Source organism: Melanostigma gelatinosum (assembly GCF_949748355.1).
Source record: "Melanostigma gelatinosum genome assembly, chromosome: 1".
Taxonomy (NCBI): domain Eukaryota; kingdom Metazoa; phylum Chordata; class Actinopteri; order Perciformes; family Zoarcidae; genus Melanostigma; species Melanostigma gelatinosum.
The window spans coordinates 3,383,875-3,407,045 of NC_136634.1; the positions used below are offsets into that span (position 1 = coordinate 3,383,875).

A 23,171-nucleotide genomic window follows, 5' to 3' on the forward strand; every position below is an offset into this window, starting at 1 on the left:
GTTCTTTGTCTCAGCTGGAGGCTGAAGCTCCATATTTAGATATAAGAGTGATATGAATCCACTCATCTGACTCTCACCAAGAAAGTGAAAAGGTAAATCTCCCAAAATATCTCTTTCTTTAAAAACCCTTCAATGACAGCTGTGGGCATTTGTCCTAATGAGATTCAGTATCTTCTTATATTTGAGGAAATTTAAAACATGATAATCAAATGTTGCTGTTAGGAGTGACTTCATTCATAAAACGTCTTTGTCTACATTTATTTCAGTATCATAACTTTACAAACTTTAAAATAACTTAGTAATCCAGATATTACCCTTAAAGGTACAGCACAATATTATTGAGATTACAGCAAGTGTTTTGGGGCGAAGAGTGTTTTATATGATTTAATTTTTTCCCAGAATCAAGTTGCAGACCTGAAGGAGATGTGCAGCGCGCTGAAAAAGGAAAAAGCAGAGTTGGAGAAAAAGCTGTCGCATATACGTGGAGTAAGTTACCTAAAGTCACCTGTTCTTTCAATACTAATGAGTATTCTCCCAGAAATAAGAAATAAAATTCTCTAGATGTCAGATGAAACAACTCCAGAAGAAAGAGATAAGAACGAACACAGAATTGGATATCAGCAGATCTGCTCAGGGTGGAATGGTATTCACCAACCTCCTCCTGTCTCAACCGTAGATCAGAGAAGTGATTTGTAACGTGTTCCTCATCAGGCCGGTCTCAGTGGTAAAACAGTACCTGAACTGGAGAAGACCATCGGGTTGATGAAGAAGGTGGTGGAGAGGGTGCAGAGGGAGAATGAGACACTCAAGAAATCTGGTGCGCCTGCAAATCAAGAAAGGTTCTCAGCCCTGGAGCAAGAAAATGAGAAACTAAAGGTCGGTGACCTCATCGTGTCTGACGTCTCGTATACATTCTGTGAACTTATCTATCCTGTTTCCACAGCTGCTCATAAATATTGTTTTGTTTTGTTTCTAGGGTGACTGTGAGAAACTGAAGAGTCAAAGTGAAGCTGAGCTGACTTCTAAACTTGAGTCTAAAACCAAAGGACTGGAGAGAATAGTCCAAGAGAATGAACGTCTACGCAAGGAGATCAAAAGGGTGACTACTCGTGTTCTGATGAAAAACAGTCATCTTTAAAAGTATTTAGTCACTCGATTGAGAAAATACATAAACAATTTTGATTCGGCGTCTTGAAAACTGTGTTACTTTGAAAGTGTGCAGTGTCTTTCATAGTTTGTAATGCTGAAGATGTGTGTCCTGGAGGTACTTTATATGGACAAGTCTAAAGTTTAAAGGACTTCTCACGTGTAATAAAACCCTCTGAACACTTGTTTTCATCGCTGTTATCCGTACTGGTTTCATTTTAGGAAATGGAAGCTGCACAGAGGCTGAGAGAGACCAAGGCCAGTCTGGAAGTGACAAACGAGAAGCTTGAGGCCGATCTGGAAGAAACCAAGCAAAGACTGCAGGCAGCTCTCTCCAAACCCATCACAGAAGGAGTGAGCAGTAAGACCTGGAAGGCTTCTGTGGTAACAAGGTCAGCAAACTGTTGTTTTTTATCCATTATTAGTGTAGTGGGTGTTCAGAACAAACTGAGGAGCAAGTGTTGGTGGACAGTTGGTCAAATTGTTGCAATCAGCAGCAGACTGAAGAACTATTCAGTCTCCAGAGTGTAAGCCAGTGGTTGTTTGACTTCCATCCGCAGAATGTTTGAGAACAAGATGAAGGAGCTGGAGAAGGAGCTCTCCCACAAGACCTCCAGTCTGTCTGAACTCAAACAGCAGCTGAAGGAGATGAGAGAGTGCGAGGAGAGAGCTCAGAGAAGCATCCGGACACTTGAAGATCAGGTACCAGTCAGGTGCATGTACTTCAATGAGGCTAACTCACTGTTACCAGTCAGTGCATGTACTTTAATGAGGCTAACTCACTGTTACTAGTCAGTGCATGTACTTTAATGAGGCTAACTCACTGTTACTAGTCAGTGCATGTACTTTAATGAGGCTAACTCACTGTTACTAGTCAGTGCATGTACTTTAATGAGGCTAACTCACTGTTACTAGTCAGTGCATGTACTTTAATGAGGCTAACTCACTGTTACTAGTCATGTGCATGTACTTTAATGAGGCTAACTCACTGTTACCAGTCAGGTGCATGTACTTTAATGAGGCTAACTCACTGTTACTAGTCAGGTGCATGTACTTTAATGAGGCTAACTCACTGTTACTAGTCATGTGCATGTACTTTAATGAGGCTAACTCACTGTTACTAGTCAGTGCATGTACTTTAATGAGGCTAACTCACTGTTACTAGTCAGTGCATGTACTTTAATGAGGCTAACTCACTGTTACTAGTCATGTGCATGTACTTTAATGAGGCTAACTCACTGTTACTAGTCAGGTGCATGTACTTCAATGAGGCTAACTCACTGTTACTAGTCAGTGCATGTACTTTAATGAGGCTAACTCACTGTTACTAGTCATGTGCATGTACTTTAATGAGGCTAACTCACTGTTACTAGTCAGGTGCATGTACTTTAATGAGGCTAACTCACTGTTACCAGTCAGGTGCATGTACTTTAATGAGGCTAACTCACTGTTACTAGTCAGGTGCATGTACTTTAATGAGGCTAACTCACTGTTACTAGTCAGGTGCATGTACTTTAATGAGGCTAACTCACTGTTACTAGTCATGTGCATGTACTTTAATGAGGCTAACTCACTGTTACTAGTCAGGTGCATGTACTTCAATGAGGCTAACTCACTGTTACTAGTCAGGTGCATGTACTTTAATGAGGCTAACTCACTGTTACTAGTCAGGTGTATGTACTTTAATGAGGCTAACTCACTGTTACTAGTCAGGTGCATGTACTTTAATGAGGCTAACTCACTGTTACTAGTCATGTGCATGTACTTCAATGAGGCTAACTCACTGTTACTAGTCAGGTGCATGTACTTTAATGAGGCTAACTCACTGTTACTAGTCAGGTGCATGTACTTTAATGAGGCTAACTCACTGTTACTAGTCAGGTGCATGTACTTCAATGAGGCTAACTCACTGTTACTAGTCAGGTGCATGTACTTCAATGAGGCTAACTCACTGTTACTAGTCAGGTGCATGTACTTCAATGAGGCTAACTCACTGTTACTAGTCAGGTGCATGTACTTCAATGAGGCTAACTCACTGTTACTAGTCAGGTGCATGTACTTCAATGAGGCTAACTCACTGTTACTAGTCAGGTGCATGTACTTCAATGAGGCTAACTCACTGTTACTAGTCAGGTGCATGTACTTCAATGAGGCTAACTCACTGTTACTAGTCAGGTGCATGTACTTCAATGAGGCTAACTCACTGTTACCAGTCAGGTGCATGTACTTTAATGAGGCTAACTCACTGTTACTAGTCAGGTGCATGTACTTTAATGAGGCTAACTCACTGTTACCAGTCAGGTGCATGTACTTCAATGAGGCTAACTCACTGTTACCAGTCAGGTGCATGTACTTTAATGAGGCTAACTCACTGTTACTAGTCAGGTGCATGTACTTTAATGAGGCTAACTCACTGTTACCAGTCAGGTGCATGTACTTTAATGAGGCTAACACACTGTTACCAGTCAGGTGTATGTACTTTAATGAGGCTAACTCACTGTTACTAGTCAGGTGCATGTACTTTAATGAGGCTAACTCACTGTTACCAGTCAGGTGCATGTACTTTAATGAGGCTAACACACTGTTACCAGTCAGGTGCATGTACTTTAATGAGGCTAACACACTGTTACCAGTCAGTGCATGTACTTTAATGAGGCTAACTCACTGTTACTAGTCAGTGCATGTACTTCAATGAGGCTAACTCACTGTTACTAGTCAGGTGCATGTACTTTAATGAGGCTAACTCACTGTTACTAGTCAGGTGCATGTACTTTAATGAGGCTAACTCACTGTTACCAGTCAGGTGCATGTACTTTAATGAGGCTAACTCACTGTTACTAGTCAGGTGCATGTACTTTAATGAGGCTAACTCACTGTTACCAGTCAGGTGCATGTACTTTAATGAGGCTAACACGTTTAGAAAAGGGCTGTATGAATGTTATAAAAATGTGTTTCTCATTTCTTAGGTCGACATGTTGAGTTCTCCTACCACTGCGAAGGGAGGAGGACTCACCAAGGAGTTCCAGGCAATGAGGTTTGTTAAATGTGTTGTAAAAGTTATACAGAAGTCAACTTTACTGTGGAAATAGTTTATTGTGGGAATGCAGTGTACACTTTTAGATGGTGGATGACGATAATCCCCATCCTGTGACTTTGTCTTAGATTGAGGAACTCTGAGCTGGAGAACACGGAACTGAACCAAAGGCTGGACGAGTACAGCCAGCGATACGGTGAAACGTCTTCTTCACCAGGTGACCACGAACACACTGTTGCTTCTGATTGTAATCCAGCGCTGAAGAGATGAAGTTTATAGATGAGCTGCATGTTTTCTATTCTTAGACCACGCAAAGCTCAAACGCATCCTGCATGCAGCCGAAACAGAGAAAACCAAACTTCAGACTGAGGTTAAAAAGCTGAAGAAAGAACTGGAGAACTTCGACCCGACGTTTTTTGAAGAGATCGAAGACTTAAAGTACAACTACAATTTAGAAGTGAAGAAGAACATTCTGCTGGAGGAACAGCTGAAGAAGGTTTGCGATCAGTTCGGTGTAAAAGCTGAACTTCCCAATGTGTCCGTCAGTTAACTCAGGGTTACTGTGCCTTTAAATGACGTCAGGACTGTTAAAACTACACCAGTTATCAGCTACATCTCAGCGCTGCATCATGTCTCCTTTTCACAACCACAGTAGAGAATTAAACTTCTTCCACAAGGCAGTTCTATTTTGTTAATACTAAGTTTGTTGTTTGGTTATGTAACTGTGTAGCATATTTGTTTATTTTTTTCTATGTATGTCAACAAAGCAGATTGAATAAAAATCAGATGAATACAAACGTTCTCATACTCGTCATTTATTCTTCTCAGCAATGAAAGAGCTGTAACATACGGTACATTAATGGAATATTTTAAACAACTCATGCTGCTTAAACTTGTCCCGTTGGTCAGTTATTCTTTACACATTTCTGCAAATCACATCTGGAATTATTGGCGAAAACATTTGGCTGTCGCTAAAGTGACATACTTACAGGGCGAACGTTTCGTTGTCTCGTACTGTATTCACAAAGCAAACTTGACGTCCCGCAGTCGACTGAAACGGTGTCCGTTTAGTACGGAGAAGAATGAGAACAAGTCCTTGCTGCTGTTGTATCCGCCAACGCGAACGACCGCCGCCCGCTCAGCGAGGGAGGTTTCCCCATCTGGCCACCTCAGCCCCAGGTGATGCCGATGAACCTGGAGACACAACGGCCAAAGTAAAGATTCCAGAAGTCCTCTGGATCAACTCTCCGAGTCTCTCACCTTAACGAGTGTGCCGTCGTTGCAGTGCCAGACGATGCCCTCGACTCGGCCCTCTGGACTCTCCTGGAACCAGGAGCACAGCTGCTGGAAGTCTACAGGTGGAGGGTTTCTGATTGGAACGCTGCCGTGTGACACCAGACAGTGGACGGGCTGCTGCTTACTGCCCAGTCCTGTGGGGACAACATGGCTTCTTATTCTGGGGAACTCAGCCATGTGTGTCCTGTTACGGTGTCCGTTTGTTTATTGTGCTTTTTGGGGGAAATTTCTGTGACATTTTATGGCAAACTTCAGTATGACTGTTTGTGACGAAGATTGTAACCGATTACATTCAGTGATATGAAGGTGACAGCAGAAGAGCAGTGACAGCTCTTGCAGAAGTAACACTCGTGCATTACCGTAAGGGTTTCCGTTGACGTTTGTTCCAATGAGCTCCAGGGTTTGTTCCAGGAGGTCGGCCAACTGGACCGCTGCTACTTCTAGCACGTCTTCATCTTCTGCACAGGGCCCGAGAACAAGAGCCGCCCGCACGTCACAATCCACCACGGAGGCGTGCCAGCAGTACTGTTTGTTGTCCTTCTCCACCGGAACCCAGCCTGGACAGAAAGAAGAGGAAGAAATCACTTCCTCTGCAGGCAGCATCATTTCCACTCGGACCTGAATATTCTGTTAGTTGTTCGTTTGGGTAGGTTTTCGGTTTTCAATTAATATCATTTTTTAACCCCTCGAGATTACAAACATGCTCCAAACCTTTTGGAACATGCTTCTTATTCAATGACAAATAAAAGAACACGCAAAAATACTGTAGAATAACTAAATCCGTAAAAACGAATGCCCTTCATTAAACCGGAAGACACGCGTGTCAGCGCGATGCCGACCATCTCAGACGAGGCTGGTTCATGTCAGGGACGCGAGCCAAGCCAGACCCCTACCCGGTTGAGTCGGAACGTAACCCAAACTGAAAATGAAACACGGTCGTTGGTTCTCTTTCATGGTGTTAATGTTTGGGAATTTAAAGTACTGCTACATTAAAATCTCCCGTTACTTTGTTCTGCAGTGACACACTTGCAGTAAAACTGATTTCATAATTTCAAAGGCTATCTGTATTTAAATTGAGGTGTGATGGTTTAACTTCAGGACCTGGAATGTGTCCATGTTCATCGGGCACTGGGAGGCCGTTGTGATGTTTGACTCTGTGCGCTGGGATCCACGTCTCTGGCACCGTCTTAAAATCCTCCTCCACGTTCCACGTGAAACCTGAAAAAGACAGAAAATAAAGCTAGTTTAACCTCCCTGAAGAAATGAAGCAACCGTCTGACATAATGTCCACACTGAGAGATTAAAACATGTCATCACTGTCCTGTTTATTCTGTATGGTTATGATACAGTTTGTAATGGTTGCATTGTCACGGTGTAAACTCTTAGTTTGTGGACCAAGAGGAGAGAAGCTGCTGCAGCGCTTCAGCTAATGAGGATCCAATGAACTAGAGTGAAGGTGTAGTTGTGGAACTGAAGCCCGGACACCTTTACCGCTGTGGGGAGAACGCTGATGCTTTCTGAACCTCTTCTCGGCCTGTTTGTTGGCTTTCCTGTCCAGTCGAGCCCAGAGGTGAGCTCGTCCTGCAGGACAAAGAGGAAACATCGTTACCGTTGAGTCATGACCACTGAGAGAAAATTAACTAAATGATCAATGCAGTCACCGTCATTGTTCCTCCTTTTCATAGAAATAGGATGTTAATGTGATGCTTTTTATGATAAACATGTCTAGAATTGACAACATACTGAATATAAATAAAAATATGAAGTAACGTCATTTTTAAAATGTCTTTAATTGTATTTGTACAGGAGAAAACATTCTGCAGGTACAACCCCCTCCAGTGCCTTGCCCAAGAGAGCGTGACTGGTGGTAATGGTCCTGAGAGACGCTCACCTTTATAAAGAGTAACATAACAACATGTGCCGTCGAGCTTCTCCGTGGCGAGGGCACAGTCAACGTCGGCCTCCAGAGCAACAGGGTTCACGTTTTCTGTGGCAACAACCTGGAACTGCTGAAGAGACAAACGGACGTTTCAACTTAAGTGGAAAAACATAATTCATAGATGAAACCATTTATTGTAGAAGTAGAACCAGGTTTCATGCTCGGCGTCAGAGAGTATGTATAATTGATGCATTGGTCTATTTAAGCTGATGCAGAGCTTTCCACTCATTCACGTCCAGCCGGCTGCTTCACAATATTAACTATTTATTTGTAATGAAATAGTTTTGATTAACAAGTTGCGATTCTCTATGCATGTACATTACAAAACAAAGCAGGCACGATAATAGAGAGAAGTACCTTTCTGTCTGTCTCAGACTCACCACATTATTCTGGGGATCAAGCTACCCAGCAGTATGATAATAATTAAAATGAGCTCCACCTTCAACATTAAAGCGATGAACGCATGAATGCATCAATAACTATATACAATAACATAACATGCATTCCTCTGAAATGGGCCAGTCTGCATACTGAGAGCTTTTAATCTCTCACTTGCGTCGGTCCGTTTTTAAGATTTTAGGCTTTTCTGCTTCTGAACATTTCTTCTTTAGACTAGTGGAGAGAAAACATAAAGAAGTACACATGCAGGTGTTTCCTTCACTACTTTCACTATTTGCATCGGTGGATGTTGTCTTAAGTCACCAATAACTAGCAGTAGATAATGCCTCATTTGCATAAGTAAACAAAACATTTAATCCAAAGTAAGTAATCAACTGAGGAAGTTTAATGTTCACATCTACAAGTTATTTTTTTACCCTATTCACCTGTAGTGTCTTCACTCTGGTCCAGAAATCTCCACCTGAGTAGCTCTTAGATACACCAAACTATACAGCTTCATTCCTCTCTTTATTCTGAAGGTTTCTACTGAGGGGTTTGTTCACATGTCATTCAGAACCTGATTAATGCAACATGTTATCACTAAAAACATGGAGGAAATGTTTTGTTTTGTCATGGCTGTGGGCATAATGTTCTGATTTATTGGAGTGATTCAAAGAGATATCTGTACAAACCTTTGACCAACATGTCAAAGACGAATGAAGAATGTTGAACCTTTCTTGATCTAACATTCAGGTTTCTGTTCAGTAAAATATCTGAGCTGACACCTGAGGTACTGGCAAGGGAGGATGTGATGAATGGCAACACAAGCTTCAATACATCCGAGAGGGGAGCATGTTAAAACCATTAGCAATGTCCCCAGCGCAGTGTCTGCTATGACAGCAATGGACGTGTTGTTTGTTTACGTCCTCTGCGTTCATGTCCACCCTGAGGTGTAGCTTCATGCTAGCTTCATGCTAGCATCAGGTGTTCATAAATCACTCACCTGACAGTCCCGTTTCCTCGACTGTTCCTCCTTCACCTCCGTCAGAAAGACACACGGTATCTTCTGCTGAACGGAGCCCAGACGTCGCATTGTTGTGTGTTGTATTAAACCCTCTTCCGGTAACGTTTACAGCAGAGCGCACACTGCCCCACGGTGTGCTGTTAGCATCGGAGCAGCAGCACGGCTGGCATGGGATGTGGATTTCTGGTCACGTGACGCACTTCTTCTTCTTCCTTTTTTTGTAGGTTCGCAAACAATCAAATGGCACGATTTAACCACTAGAGGGCAGCAGTGTTACATCATTTAATGAGTCATAAACATTACACGATTTAACCACTGGAGGGCAGCAGTGTTACATCATTTAATGAATCATAAACATTACACGATTTAACCACTAGAGGGCAGCAGTGTTACATCATTTAATGAGTCATAAACATTACACGATTTAACCACTGGAGGGCAGCAGTGTTACATCATTTAATGAATCATAAACATTACACGATTTAACCACTAGAGGGCAGCAGTGTTACATCATTTAATGAGTCATAAACATTACACGATTTAACCACTAGAGGCCAGCAGTGTTACATCATTTAATGAATGATAAACATTACACGATTTAACCACTGGAGGGCGCTATGCGGTGTGGGATCTCTCTGATTACACCTCTGATACAGTATTTTAGCGGAATGCTAATGGTTGTAATTTAATGCTCAAACTATCATGTATCTGTCTTTGTTTTATTTTGTTTGTTTTGATTGTTGTTTTTAAGACAACATGATTGTATTACTTTTCAATACCCGAGTTCAACCAGGTTTATACACTATCGCTGGTCAGTACCGAAAATCAAACAAGCTACATGTCCACTGATCCAGTACAGTCAGTATGAAAATACTAAAGCTAAGTATTGTGTTTTTGACTCGAAATAAAGTAAGTGTTGGCATCAAAATATAATTAAAGTACCAAATGTAAAATCAGTCATTATGCAGAATGGCCCACTTGAGAAAGATATAGACACTGGATTATAATTAGTGATTTATTAATATGTTCATCGCTTTAATGTTAAAGCTGAGTTTGGTATAATATTCTGTGTTAACGATCTGAAGCTGTAGACAAACTACTAAGTACATTTATCAAATGAATGTTGTGAAATTGAGCTTAATATTTCCCTCTGAAATGCAGTGGAGTAGAAGTATAAAGTAACATAAAATGGAATTACACAAGTTCAGTACAAGTACCTCAAAATTATACTGACATAGCGTACTACTATATTTATTTACACCACTGATAATTAGCCACTAAAAATAGGGAACTACATGCATGTAAAGGGAAAATGATGAGTTTATACAAACAAACTAAATAATTATTGCTTTTCAACCTCAGAAACAGTAAGTTTTGGAAAAAAATAAAATGTGCATATTTACAATTACATTTAAAGCAATTGAAACCTAAAGCATTTAAAAGATATTTATTTAAAACATTGTGGCTGCAATTAATTTGACCAAAGAAATATAGTACATCTACTCTGAAGGGTTTGTTTTGAAGTCTGGATTCACACACAGAGTGATGTCACTGGAGTACTTCCTGTCTGATTCTTCTTCTTCTCCTCCTTCATGCAGGTCCATCTCGCTGTCGGAGCGCTTCCACATCTCTGTCTCGATCTCGTCCTTCTGCGGCTCCTGAGACCAAAAGGTGAAAATATTCCTTTTCCAAAAGCAGAGAGAAAACAAATGCACATTAAAAAACACAGATTCAACTCTGTAGAAACATTCATGAGGTTTTCAGACGATGTTCCTCTCTGGTATCAGTTTGGTAAAAGCCTCCTGCTACAAAGTATTGCGTGTCCAGGCAGCGCTTTGATGAATACAGGACGTCTGACAACACCACTCACAGTTTGTAGTACCACACAACGCCTGCTGCTGTCAGGAGCACGACGATGACGCCAAGAACGATGAGTGCTGTGGGAACATCTGGAGAAATCAAAGACACGTTTAGAAATGATTACCACAAACTCTGTCCGATTTATATTGCACAGCTACAAGCAAAACAAAGTTGAATTCATAAACAAAATGTTGCAAAATTCATTCCATGTCATCCCAATATGTGATTTGTGCATAAGAAATAGACTAACTATACACAACAATACACAACTCGTTACTTCATAGTTGGTAGTTAAACATTCCACGATCTACTTACAATCTAGCTGATCAATCTCTTATGAACCGCATCAACGCTTTGTATTGATCATTTTTTGTTTTGTTTATTCATATTGTTCTTTGCATTTTCTACATCCATCGGTCATTTGTGTTTTTACCTGACTTGATCGTTTGTGTGTTTTAGACATTAATCATTATTGGCCTGCATAACAAAAGTATTTACACGATTTTTAAAGGTTTTATTTGTGAAACAACTTATTGTGACGTCTTGTCTGCCCCCTAGTGGCCAAAACGGGAGTATTGCAGCTTTTAGGTTGGCATTTCATTCAGGTTATAATTACGGTAAAACAGGGAAAACGTCTGATGAAAATACAAAGTTTACTCTGAGAATAAAATGGCGTTTACAGAAATGTAAACTGAACCGTGAACAGGTTGCTGGACTTTGATTTGAACAACAGAAAGGCATAAATAAGCTAATTCGAGCAGAGAATTGTGCCTGTTCTTGGTACACAACCACATAAAACCTCAAACAAAAAGTTAAAGACGAGGACGTACTTCCCAGTGGAGGTCTGGCAGAGCTCGTCGGCTGTGGCATCACTGACTCAGAGGAAGGAGAGAAAGTGGAGGCATGAACCGAGGCAGAAAAGACTAAACTGACCACGGTGGGTTTGGATTTGATGAATTGAGGAGGAGAGGTAGGAATGTGAGTGGAGGAAGGCTTCAGAGTGGGGGAGGTGGAGGACATCCGAGTTGAATGTGTCCTCTTGATGAGGAGAATGAAAGATGTCTGCTCGGGAGCTTTTGTGGTGAACGGCTTCCTTGAAGGTGGAGACTTGCTTGCTGATCTGAGCGAAGGCCCAGAAGGTGTTGAGGTGTGGGACAGTGCTGTCAGCGTGGTGGGGAGGGTGGAGCTTTGTGGACAGGCTGTTGATCTGTTTGATGTTTCCTCTAAATCTGCAGGTGGTACAAAAGGTTTATATTTATATATTTACACAAGGGACTACACTGAGACATATAACCAGTATAGAGTACAGGCAATAAACAGTACCTGATGCATTGAAGCAGAAGACACCAAACCTTCTTTCTGCACTTGCGGACCACGTCACCACACCAGTTTTGCCATTTCCACATTTTTTGTCAGTTGTAAGTCGTGGGATGACTGCGATCTGTTCAGCTATCCAGCCAAATCTGTTCACATAGTCAATAAAGTGTGAAGAATCAAATGAATGGATTGTTGAAAAAAATGAAATGTTTCAGCTTCGTTTGTGAAAATAAGCGTCTGTGCGGTCGATTACTTTAAAGTGTGTTTACAGGTCTTGGAAAGTACAACTGCATGTGTGGAGAAATGTTGCGCTTCATAGGAAGTTGCATGGAATCTGATGAATCGCTTAACATTTATTACATGAATATAATTGATTCAGATCAAAGCGTTGGCTTTCTTTTGCCATAAAAACATCTGCAACACTGCATAAGGGTCAACCGCTCAGCAGGTGTTCTACAACAGTCGCGTGCTCTCAGCCTACTTGCAGGTCTCCAGCCCGCGCCGGACTGCTCGCGCCATCTGCGCTCTGGACGCGACGGTGACGTCCAGGAGGAGGCAGGCCGCGCTGGCAGCCGTGAAGTTGAACGTGTATTCTCCTCCTTCCATAAGCAAGAAGACTCCAGCAGCTCTGGGACTTTGTGGCACTGCGGACGTTTTGTAACAAAAAAATACAGATGTTAAAAAAGCATGCGGCAACAACAGCATGTCAGACCGTATCAAGCGTCCTGTTACCAACAACATCATCACTTCTGGACTGAAGCTTATCCACACAGTGTGTGTGTGTGTGTGTGTGTGTGTGTGTGTGTGTGTGTGTGTGTGTGTGTGTGTGTGTGTGTGTGTGTGTGTGAATGTATCCTTTAAACAGCAGCAGGATGTGTGTTCATTTTTATAATTTCCCACTTCAATTTACAGTACATGTTGATGTAAAGTAAATAATCCATAATATTGGTGCACATAGGCCACAGATGAACCCATAGTACTGTGGGCACAAAACAACAAACATAACGTCATTAATAATTGATATTTTCCACATTTAACTCGTGGTAACATCTGATGCTTTCACATTTTTCATGCATTCTTGAAACTTTTAGCCGACTGTGAACACAGAAAACTGTTTTTAACGTCACATGAAAAGTAAGCAAGAAGAAGAAGAAACAGCAGAAGTCTGAGCCAAAGCATCCTGAACATATCCCCTTCTCCATCAGAGGTCATGCATGAACACATGAAAGAAATGACATTGTTCTACATTCATGCCGCAGCAACAGGAATCTAAATGAAATACATAATTGTGTTGCCTCGCCGACATCAGAAACAACCACTCACCTTTAATTGGATTGGAGTCGGACACCTGCAAACAGGCTGCAAAAGACAAAAGTAAGCATCGAGTGAAAAAACTAAATCTTGCCATGTTTTCAATACAAATATACATATAACTGCAGCGGCTGAAGGAGAGGAAGCAAATAAAGCCAACGCAAAGGGAAATGGCCCAGAACAAATGAGCCGAGGAAACAGGAAGAGGGGTTGAAATCTGCTTGATGCCCCTTCACGAGATAACGCACATCCACAGCAGGACCGACTCTCAGTGCGCTCGATTCAAAACGCTGTTGTTTTGGGGCATCGAATGACGGATATATGGCATATACTGCACGTTCAACAATAAACTAGTTATTGAGGATTTCCAGGAAATATTGAAGCAGGACGACGGGTCACATTAACTTCAACGCGTGTTCTGAAACGAATAACTAATTAACACTCAGTCATGTTGGCTGTTTGCAACTTCTTTATGGAACTGGCCTTCTCAGCCAAATACGCATGAAGACATACACTTGAAAATAGTTTTGTTTTTTAAGGGTTGGAGTTTTTCTGCTTAGCCAGCATCTGCCTTCCAGAGCTATGTTTGTTCTGACAGGCTCGTCGGAAAGAGAACTTCCTCCACATTGTCCCTGCGTGTTTTCTCTTCTACTCTTCTTCTCTATAATCATGTGCAGCTCTCCTGTTTTCTGTTCAGCTGCGGTACGTTTACCAGCCCGGCAGCATGTGGCTGGTGCTGTCTTCACCTTGTGAGTCTGTGCGTGTGTTTGCTGCTGCTTCGTCTGTGGACAGATCTTGTTGTGACAGATCTGTCACAACAAGACACTTTTGTCACAAGTTGCAAAGATATGTATATTCAGTTGATGAAATGCATTATCGATATTGGTAACGTCACCGGTGATCAGTGGGCCTGCGTCGTTTAGGCAACACAACGACTTGATCGGGTTCAGGAAAAGATCGTGGTTTGGGTAAAAAGAAATGTCGTGACGAATAAGTCAACGTTGACTTGTGGTTTCTGCTCACGATTATGTTGATTACAAACAAATCCATTACGTTGGATATCCACAAATTATAGTGCATTACTGTCCATAGGTATACGAACACCTTAAGAGCGGCAAGAGGGATGAGCAAGTCTGGGGAGACCAGAGACCAGACTGGGGATGCAGTACTTTTGTATGAAATGCAAAATATGCCATATTTATAGTTTAGTTGTAATCATGCCAACGAAAAAATGCCCTGGTAGCAGTGATCATGTAATAATTGAGATGGGATCACATGACCCTCTTCGGGAAAGAAGATTTAAGAAGTTTGAGGACAGATTGTGGTGGTTAAAAAGAAAGCACCGCTGACGGGAGACAGGATGAACAGCGGTCCTCAATGTCAAAGTCAAGCGACTACGTAATGGCACCCTTGGCTTGCCGTACTTTTTCAAACAGCAAAGCAGTAACAGCGAAGAAATGTCCCTCACACGTCTGCATCCTGCATCTGTTATTTGACTTCATAAGCGATGTGAAGTTTGTCATAAAGGCAGAACAACAGACCTCCTGCCACCACTAGCCCTGTCCCGCCCCTCTGTGACCCCGCTACCCTGTTTTACATGACCTTTGGCCCGGGAGTCTGAGAATATGCCGCCAACGTTGAGTGATCTGACTCAGCGTGTGAAGGTTTCAAGTCAAAATTCGAACTAGAAAGCAGAGACCGCGCGTCTGTCCCGTGCAGGTTTGTCCTATCGCGTTACCTCATGAATAATTGGTGATAGGATCCGCCCCAGTGAGCTCGACGTGAAACCGAGAACTTCGCTCACATCGCATTCTGAACACAAACCGGGAGCTCCCCGCTGAGCATCGTCACAATTAAGGCGAAGGCGACATTTAGACAAAATGTCACTCAGGGCCAAATCCCACACGGACCTGCAGACGGCTGCGAGGTCCTCGTTAGACGACGGCCTCTGCAAGTCTTTCTCCACGAGCAGCAGCAACGTGAACAGAGGCGGCCGGCTCGGGAGCGGGACAGCGGAGGAGGTCAAGGGTCTCTGCAGACTGACCAGGAGGCCCGTGAGGGCGGTCCGGCCGCTCAGCGCCATCAGCTCCAATGGCTCCTTCCTCCAGATCAACCACCTGCAGGGAGAGCTGGTTAGAAAAAGGAAGGTAAGGAGGGAGAGGAGAGGAGAGGAGAGGTGCAAGCATCCTCAGAGAGTCTGTCAACTTTACTGTAGGAAGAATACTGTATTCACACAGTTATGTCAGAGGGGCACTGGAAATATTACAACTAAACTCAGAAATGTGACAGAAATATGAACGTGATCCAACAGGGGTGTTCAGTGTCATAGAAGCTGAGTGTAGAATGATCCCACGTGAAAGAAAATGAGTGAGTTCAACTGGAACTAAAGTCAAACAATCGCAAAGAGAACATTGTTTGGATCAATTACACTCACTGACACGAGATAAACAGAACATATTGTGACCACAAGCAGCTCTGGGACAGCATAACTTGTAGTGGCCGTCGTTGTTTTGAAACGTGACAGATCTGCGTTTAATACCGTACTCACTGTGACATATCATCACAGGTGTAACAGAACATCTATACTGGGGCTTTCAACCACAGCTCATGATCTTCATCACCAAAGGACTTTGCTCAGTTGTCATTAAATTGCAGTCGTCTTTAAAGTGTTTGATATTTTATGACAACTGGACATTTTCTGGATTCCATTTGCTTTCTCAACTACCTGAATCACTGAATCACAGAGTTTAAATATTCATCAAACAATAACATACACGCTAAGATGGTTGAGTTTTGGTTGATGTTAAGAATAAAAATGTGTTATTTGCGTTGATGAATGTGTAAAAAATGTTGGAATGAGGAATTTGTTCCTGGCAAAGCAGCGGTCAGTGTCGATGTAATCTTTCTCCAGGAATGCGAGGATCTGAGGAAAGAAAACAAGTACTTATCAAATGAGATCCACATGGAGCGGATCATGATGCGCACAGAGAACGAGCTGACCATGAGGAACCTCAGGGACCTGAACCAGGAGCTGCAGGCTCACGTCAAAGAGGTACACAGCAACACTGGGCACGCTTTTAAACAACGCATCGCTCGAGAGGTGAGGAAACGTAGGAAACGTCTCTCCTGAGAACTGATGGAATTAAGTTATTTTATCTCATTGATATTCATAAAAATCGAAGTTGAATTCAAAACTGAAGGGATGAGATTGCTGCAGAAGAGGCTGAGATATTCTGACTTCTAGTCTGTAGTAAAGCTCCACAAACACTGGATCCTACATTTCCCATAATGCAACACATTTTTCATGCCTGGAAAATGCCAGTGTCTTACCCTGATGGTTATCTCAGTTTGGGCAAAGCTCTGCAGCAGCCAGAGAAGAAGTGACACCTCTGTAATATGACCCATACCCGCAACAGCTCCGGGCTCCAGTACCAGGTCTAGTGCAGTGCCACTGGTGCTGTAACAACACCTGTATCGAGGCACACAGCACTGCACGAGGGCACAGTGTTGAGTTCAAGTTACTTTTCTGTTTCTGGGTTATTGTATCTGCAGCGGTGCTTTAGCTCGTCTCCGAAGCAGCAGCTAAAGAAGGCCTTTTTGTTGTTAGCATTATACTCTTATTATTATTCTGATCTATATTTTTGTACTTTGGACATGTTTTTGGGGTGCTAGAAAACTCATGAAGCTTTGTCGAGGGATGCCTCCATCGCCACCAGGTATCTTGCACACCTCGCCTGTACCCCTGACGGTGTGAAGGGCCGGTTCATTGCTGCTTCCAGCTTTAATTTAATAGAACTTGATCAACTCCCATGGCCCCCTCTGACCAGCTCACCGCCCAGTCACTGTGTTGGGAGTCGTATTACATCTAGAAGCAAAGGCAGGCCTCTACTGTTTCATGTCCACGTCACTACAGTTCACATCCCCCACCTCTCTCTCTCGCTCTCTCTCTCTCTCTCTAAACACCCCCCCCCCCCCCCCCCCCATCAGCTGAAGCAGAAGCTGTACTTGAGCCAGCAGAGGGCGACTCTGTGCTCGCGGGCTGCAGACGAGGCGGAGGAGTCCAGAGGGGAGGCGGAGAGGAGCAGGGCCCTGGCTGAGGCCCGGGCCCTCGGCTGTCAGCGGGACAAGGGGACAGCCGAGGCCGACAGGAGCCGCCTGAGTGAAGAACTGCGGCAGCTTAAGGAAGAGGTGGACACAGTCAGCTGACCCGCACGCTCACATCTGTACGACTTGTTAGCGACAGAGCGGGGATGAATGGAGGCCGCAGTCGGTGGAACTGCATGTAGAGCACACGTGATGCTCTCCTTGGGAGCTCCACTGGTGTTCCAAACACTTTGAGATATACATCAGCGCTTTAAGGCCGTGTCCTCGCACAGCGGATCGTGTGAGATCTTCTAAAGTTATTTAAGAAAACAAAAGGACTTGGGAAAGGTTGTGGTTTGGATGGAAAGTTATTTAAGTGAGGACATACAAATGACAGCGTTTTACTTTTCGTATGTATAGCTGTTAAAGTGAAATGTGTGTTGTTGACCCTAAATAGAACCGGTTCACAGTCACGACGGGGCGTAAAATGACACGTGAGAAACCCATTACTTTCTCCAGATCATGGGATGAGAGGAAACACTTAACAAACAAATACAAATGAAGGCCAACAGTCTTAATTTCCACCAGATGTGGATCTTGGATTTTTAGTTAACAGCATTACTATCCGTCAATCAGCTGGAGCACAAGCAGGACGGAACATCAGCGGTGGACCGAATCGACTGCATTCTGACCCGTGACATTGATTCCTGCCTGTCCCCTCTGCAGCACACAGACCTGCAGCTTTCACTTGCACAGGCGGAGACGAGTTCCTTTGAAACCAAGCTGAAGCTGGACCGGCTGTCGGGGGAGCAACAGGCCCTGCTGCGGGAGAACGGGAGGCTGGAGGGGGACAGGGACGACCTCCGACACAAGCTGAGACAGACCACAGAGGAGAGCGTCCAGCTCAAACAGAGGTGGGTCCGTTTCACCCACGCCTGGCTGTCAACCCAACATACATGTTTGGACATTAAAGCTGCACTATAGGCAGAAGGTTTTGTATAAAAAATACACCTTGAATTTGCAGGACAGGAGGGCCTCATGCAGGAAGTGATGTAACAACAAATTTCCTCTTATTCTCGTCCACAATCTGCTCTTATTTGATTTCTGGGATTTAAAAGTGTACCTCAAATTCACGACTGCTGAAGTTCTGGTTGTCTGGTTCAAACAAACACGACTTTCACCCAGGAGACCGTCGTACGTGTCTAATCGGATGCACGAAACCTGTAGCGTGTTGAGCTGAATTTACGTGACTACACGTCCTTGTTTTAACCCAAACTACGATATTCTCCTCAACATGACTGTAGACTGTAAAGCCAAGCCAGTCGCGTTAAACACCACTTTAGTTAAGACGGGGAGTTGGAACAATGCCAACGGCACCAGAGGACGGATGCTTTAGGTTCACGACGTCACCGACATATAAACACATGAGCAGCAAGGTTGAAGGTCAAACCTGATTGTAACCGCTTATCAACAAGGAACACAGTACTAGTATATTATATATATAGTATATACTAATAGTGTAGTACTTCACCTCGAGGAGGCAAGAAATCCACACGCAAGCGCAAACTGTGGAACAAGAAGATAATTTAGTCAGAAGAGGGTGATTGAGTCCAAAAGACTCAGAAATATATATACATAACATAACAAACATAACTGGGCTGCACAGGTACACCAAAGAGCTTTAAGTGTCCTCGTTTCATCACTTGTTGCTGTGATTTATATGCTGATCATTTTGTTTTTGTATCCGCGGGATCTTTAAAATGACCGGTTGTCATTTTAATTTCTGTCATGACGCACACAGCAGTTTCAAAACACAAAATAGAAGTCGAAAGGCAAATAATAAAAGGAGCGCAGTCAAGCGTGAGCTCCTGCGGTGAGGAAAATTGAGATATTTGGGGGGTGTAAGTTCAAGTCTTGTGTTCACAGCGAGCTGAATTCGAGGCGCAGGGCGGCGGCGGCGGAGGAGGAGGGCGGGAAGGCCAACCAGGCTCAGCGGGAGGCCGAGGCCGAGAGGCGCCTGGCTGAGAAGGAGAGGCAGGAGAGGACGGCCGAGTGTCTGGGCTGGAGGGAGAAGCACCGGGAGTTAGCCGACAGGGTCAGAGGTCAGGAGGACCTGAAGGCCCTGAGGCAGAACAAAGCAGTAAGAGCATCCACGACCGCGCCGCCGATCACACGCTAGAGACGAGAGGGATGGGCCTCTCAGCGGGGAGCGGTCCATGGGATATCAAATGGAAGGTACATTTTACGTTTGTTTTCCCCAACAGTGTCAAGCCAACATCAAGAGTTACTTCCTCTGCATGACAGAAAGCAGCCAGAGGGTTAGAATTCTCAAAAATCAAGACGGCGCCCCGAGAAATTTTACGGTGAGATGACTCTACAGCTGTTGAATAATGTTAACATATAAAATACACATGTAAAAGTGTTGAATTGTCTTTTTTGTTCAGGAAGGTGACCCCGTGTACATCTCCACCCCTGAATCTGGTCCAGAAGAGGCGGAAAGGAGTTCATCCAGGTAACGCCGTGGCCACCAGAGGGCCCTAAAAACAGCTCATTTCACCAACACATGGAACTCTTGTACATCCAACATGTCAACGAAGACAATGCAGTGTTACCCAAATGGTTTTATGGATGGAAAAACAAGGTTCATGGAGGGGAATCTATGTGTGGATGTGGACAGAAAAGCCTGATCACAAAGGTGAAAGGTCAATTGAAAGGATTCCCCCCCGAGAGGGATGTGTTGCATGTGAAATGTACAATCACTCACTGGCTTTTAACTGAATCCTTTCCTCAGGACCACGTTCAAGGTCTCCGCCCCCCACACGGGCAGGGATCCGGGCCCGAGTCACTTCGACGAGCTGGCCGCCTTCGGAGGCGAGCGACCGGACTCCGCACCTCCACGCAGGAGCAGGAAGGTGGTGGAGTACTTCTGGATCCCCACAGACCAGGAATAGTCCACGATGAAGGGCAAAACCTGCTCTGCATTCAAATGTGTTGTTGGGGAGAAAAAAAAACACTCCTGGAGCTTTGGTTTGGACATTTGAAAGCCTGAAGTCAATCACCAGACTTTATATTTATTCAGTTTTCATACCGTTCTCAAACTGTACTTCGTGCATTTATTACATTCACATCAATCGTCCCTATTTTGACCCCGAAACTGCTTCTACTATTCCTCTCATGGGTTCCTTTGTACACGTTACTTAAAGCTGAAGATGGGTATGTAGTGTGCAGTCTGTATTTGTACCTGTGACTGACTCAAATAAGCATCTGTATCTAAAAACTGATTTGAATATTAAACTGAAGTACAATCCGTTTTTGTTGGCATTTCAAGGTGCTAAATTCTAAATTCAGAGCATAGCGATGATTGATGGGAGTCAACATGGTGACAGCAGTCAGCAGCTAACAGGGCAACAGTGCTTACGCATTAAGTGTGTGACGCTCACATTGACGGGCGTTAAAAGCATGCACGGCCAGCCCACATATGTAGAGAAGCTCGGATAACACGCAACGCCACTCTACTCCGGTAGAAATGACGACTAACTCACATCAGATTAGTTGTTTGATGCAATTAATGCTCTGAACTTAAAATGTATGACTCATAATGCCAAAGGTCAGTGTTTGTACCTTTGTACACTTTGTACAACATAACTGTTAAAATGTATAATCAGAGGTTTGGAGAATCTCCTTTAGGTCACTAACCAGCAGGGGAAGAATTGTTCTCTTGAGCCTTGTAACGGGGAGTTTATAACATAAATAAAAGTGAAAACTAGTTTTGGTGCTCATGGACTGGACTTTATTGACATTAAAGCAGTAGGAGGTACACAATCATTTTGAATACCGTACAATATGATCCAAACCCATCGCCTTCATACATAAACATCGCTTGTCGGCACAACTTTTGGGTAAAAGTAGTTTACTTATTTAACGGTTATTTATCGTGGGGGGGGGGGGGGGGGGGGGGGGTTAAACTGGGCGAAATGAAACTCCGTTAAACAGGGCCGTGTCTCAAAGAGGGCGCTGTCTGTTAATAAAGAAACAAGCCGTTTCTCTTCCTGCTTCAATGTTCCTACTTGTAAACCACGTGAAGCTTCAACAGTTATTGTGCCATTAGGCCAGGACTGAATCAAACACTTCAGCATGTGGTTGGGCCATCAGTTCTCTTTAGTAATTTCATTATTCTAGCGCAACAAAAGCCCATGGAAGAGGTAGAAACACCGGCACCTTTCAAACGTTAGTGGCACAGCAATGACTACAGCTTCCTTAAACAAACATTGCATCATCAGGAGGATCGGGAGTATTACAACCACTCATGTAATAAAAGATGGACAATGACAGAGAGGAATCACAGAAAAGAACACGAGGGACGATGCTCATCATCGGCGACTACGAAGAGCACTTTTATTGAAAAAGAACAGTTGTTTTTAGTAAGCATGCATCGACTAAACACGCACCTCAGTTCATCTTTGAAACGTTTTGCCAGCTGATGCTTCGCTCTCATCGTTGCGCCCTTACAGAAGATCACACCGACGGGTCCTTTTGTTCACAGCTTCAGCTGTTAGGACCACTAATTCGCTATATTCAAGGGGAGATCCTGCACATTCTTAAATAAAGCTCTTGGCTACTCGGGAAGTCTCGAATCAGGAAAATGAAGTGATTGGAAATGAAAAACATGCAATACAGTGAAAATGAAGTTACAAACTTCAGTCAACAGTTTCGAAGAAGAAAATAAAACGCATGGTTGAGCCACTCCAGAAATTCATGTAGCTGATCGGGACGCAGATCCAAAAATCAAACATCCATCAGGCAACGGATCAAATGAGGCTTCTCAGCCCATCGACGGTCACGGCTGGTAACGCGCGAGGCCCTACAGGTACAAGCTTTTCGGTTTATATTTGCACGACAGAAGCAGCTAAGTGCCCCGTGGTAGTGGTTAAATGAAGATTGGAGTTAAATAAATGAAAGGCGAGTGTACTAATAAAGATAACGGTTGATCTTCTACGCCATGATGCTTCCTCTCGGTTTCTCAATCTGCTTCTTCCTCCGACTCCTCCTCCTCCGCCGTCTCCAGCCAGGTGAGCCACTGGTTGACCTGACGGAGAGAAACATCACGTCAGCGCTCGAGTGCACGACGTTCACGAGTAGCTGAGGATATTCTGTCGGTGAAAACATTACTGTACCTGGAATAAAGATTTTCCTTTTCCCGGGAATTCTTGGGTGATGTCTTCTTTCCATGCAAGGAAGGCTTCTTCTTCAATGATCTCCATGTCGTAGAAGTTGACAAAGTAGCGCAGCAGCATGCCTACGAGGAAAGAATTTAAAAGAAACAGCATTATTGAATTTTCTTAACCTTCTGGTTCACCCAACTCAAAATAATTTGTGCATTTTATTCATGAAATTTCTCGTGACCGGTCTATGTAAACTGATACCAATACATTTGCAAAACGTTATCGTCTATATCGTGCTCCCGTGGCCTGGGCGGGACTTGGAGGTGCTGTACCTTTAGGGAACGCGCTGGCGTTGCAGTGCACCTGCAAGGCGTAGAGGGCGCTGACCTGCAGCTCGGTGTGGTCGTGCAGGAACTTCTGCATGACGGGCTTGAAGGCCAGCAGCAGCTGTTTCTCCTGCTCCAGCTGCTCTTTGGGGGGGGCCGCCAGCTGCTCATCGCCCTCCGTCATGCACAGCTCCTGGGAGATGTACTGGAGGAAACTGGGAGGAGATCAGAGGACCTCTCACCAAATAGAAGAGTCTTGTGCTTCTTTAAATACATACACAAAACAAATTATTTA

The 23,171-nt window shown here is 43.7% G+C and overlaps 4 protein-coding genes across 6 annotated transcripts in view; 1 reads left to right on the plus strand and 3 right to left on the minus strand.

The window, feature by feature from the left end:
• Positions 1 to 4,964, plus strand: part of cep290 (centrosomal protein 290) — a 32,749-nt gene extending 27,785 nt beyond the window's left edge. Inside the window, exons 44-51 of the mRNA XM_079288778.1 lie at positions 400 to 486; positions 712 to 876; positions 977 to 1,099; positions 1,369 to 1,538; positions 1,707 to 1,865; positions 4,127 to 4,180; positions 4,309 to 4,397; positions 4,486 to 4,964. Coding sequence (XP_079144904.1) covers positions 400 to 486; positions 712 to 876; positions 977 to 1,099; positions 1,369 to 1,538; positions 1,707 to 1,865; positions 4,127 to 4,180; positions 4,309 to 4,397; positions 4,486 to 4,730 — 1,092 coding nt within the window. The 3' untranslated portion in view covers positions 4,731 to 4,964. The remainder of the gene's footprint in view (positions 1 to 399; positions 487 to 711; positions 877 to 976; positions 1,100 to 1,368; positions 1,539 to 1,706; positions 1,866 to 4,126; positions 4,181 to 4,308; positions 4,398 to 4,485) is intronic.
• A 70-nt stretch (positions 4,965 to 5,034) lies between these two features.
• Positions 5,035 to 8,951, minus strand: rlig1 (RNA 5'-phosphate and 3'-OH ligase 1). 3 transcript variants are annotated; one of them, XM_079278745.1, is made up of 7 exons: positions 8,797 to 8,951; positions 7,368 to 7,482; positions 6,962 to 7,057; positions 6,578 to 6,694; positions 5,836 to 6,033; positions 5,441 to 5,610; positions 5,035 to 5,374 (listed from the first exon to the last, which is right to left on the minus strand). In XM_079278745.1, exons 1-7 carry the CDS (start codon positions 8,884 to 8,886, stop codon positions 5,201 to 5,203), a joined length of 960 nt encoding a protein of 319 aa, XP_079134871.1. In that variant the 5' UTR covers positions 8,887 to 8,951; the 3' UTR covers positions 5,035 to 5,200. The 3 variants fall into 3 exon arrangements, with proteins under 3 accessions (XP_079134871.1, XP_079134872.1, XP_079134870.1); XM_079278746.1 differs by having other exon boundaries at positions 6,968 to 7,057; positions 7,368 to 7,485; XM_079278744.1 differs by having other exon boundaries at positions 7,368 to 7,485.
• Positions 8,952 to 10,316: 1,365 nt separating this feature from the next.
• Positions 10,317 to 14,395, minus strand: lyve1b (lymphatic vessel endothelial hyaluronic receptor 1b; the record flags this gene model as incomplete). The annotated part of the gene is made up of 6 exons (XM_079276368.1): positions 10,317 to 10,500; positions 10,688 to 10,766; positions 11,508 to 11,906; positions 12,001 to 12,140; positions 12,476 to 12,638; positions 14,389 to 14,395. 6 exons carry the CDS (start codon positions 14,393 to 14,395, stop codon positions 10,317 to 10,319), a joined length of 972 nt encoding a protein of 323 aa, XP_079132494.1.
• A 7,360-nt stretch (positions 14,396 to 21,755) lies between these two features.
• Positions 21,756 to 23,171, minus strand: part of eif4g2b (eukaryotic translation initiation factor 4, gamma 2b) — a gene marked incomplete at its 5' end in the record, with an annotated part of 76,312 nt that continues 74,896 nt past the window's right edge. The window contains 3 exons of the mRNA XM_079276379.1: positions 21,756 to 22,474; positions 22,563 to 22,684; positions 22,883 to 23,091. Of these exons, the coding sequence (XP_079132505.1) occupies positions 22,409 to 22,474; positions 22,563 to 22,684; positions 22,883 to 23,091 (397 nt within the window). The 3' untranslated portion in view covers positions 21,756 to 22,408. The remainder of the gene's footprint in view (positions 22,475 to 22,562; positions 22,685 to 22,882; positions 23,092 to 23,171) is intronic.

Excerpts from the sequence above, each read along its gene's own strand:
- rlig1 (XM_079278744.1), bottom strand. The coding sequence starts at position 8,886 with ATGCGACGTCTGGGCTCCGTTCAGCAGAAGATACCGTGTGTCTTTCTG. Across the intron at positions 7,486-8,796 it reads CGAGGAAACGGGACTGTCAG|CAGTTCCAGGTTGTTGCCAC; the intron begins GTGAGTGATTTA and ends TTGTCTCTTCAG. Across the intron at positions 5,611-5,835 it reads CGTCAACGGAAACCCTTACG|GACTGGGCAGTAAGCAGCAG; the intron begins GTAATGCACGAG and ends TTGTCCCCACAG.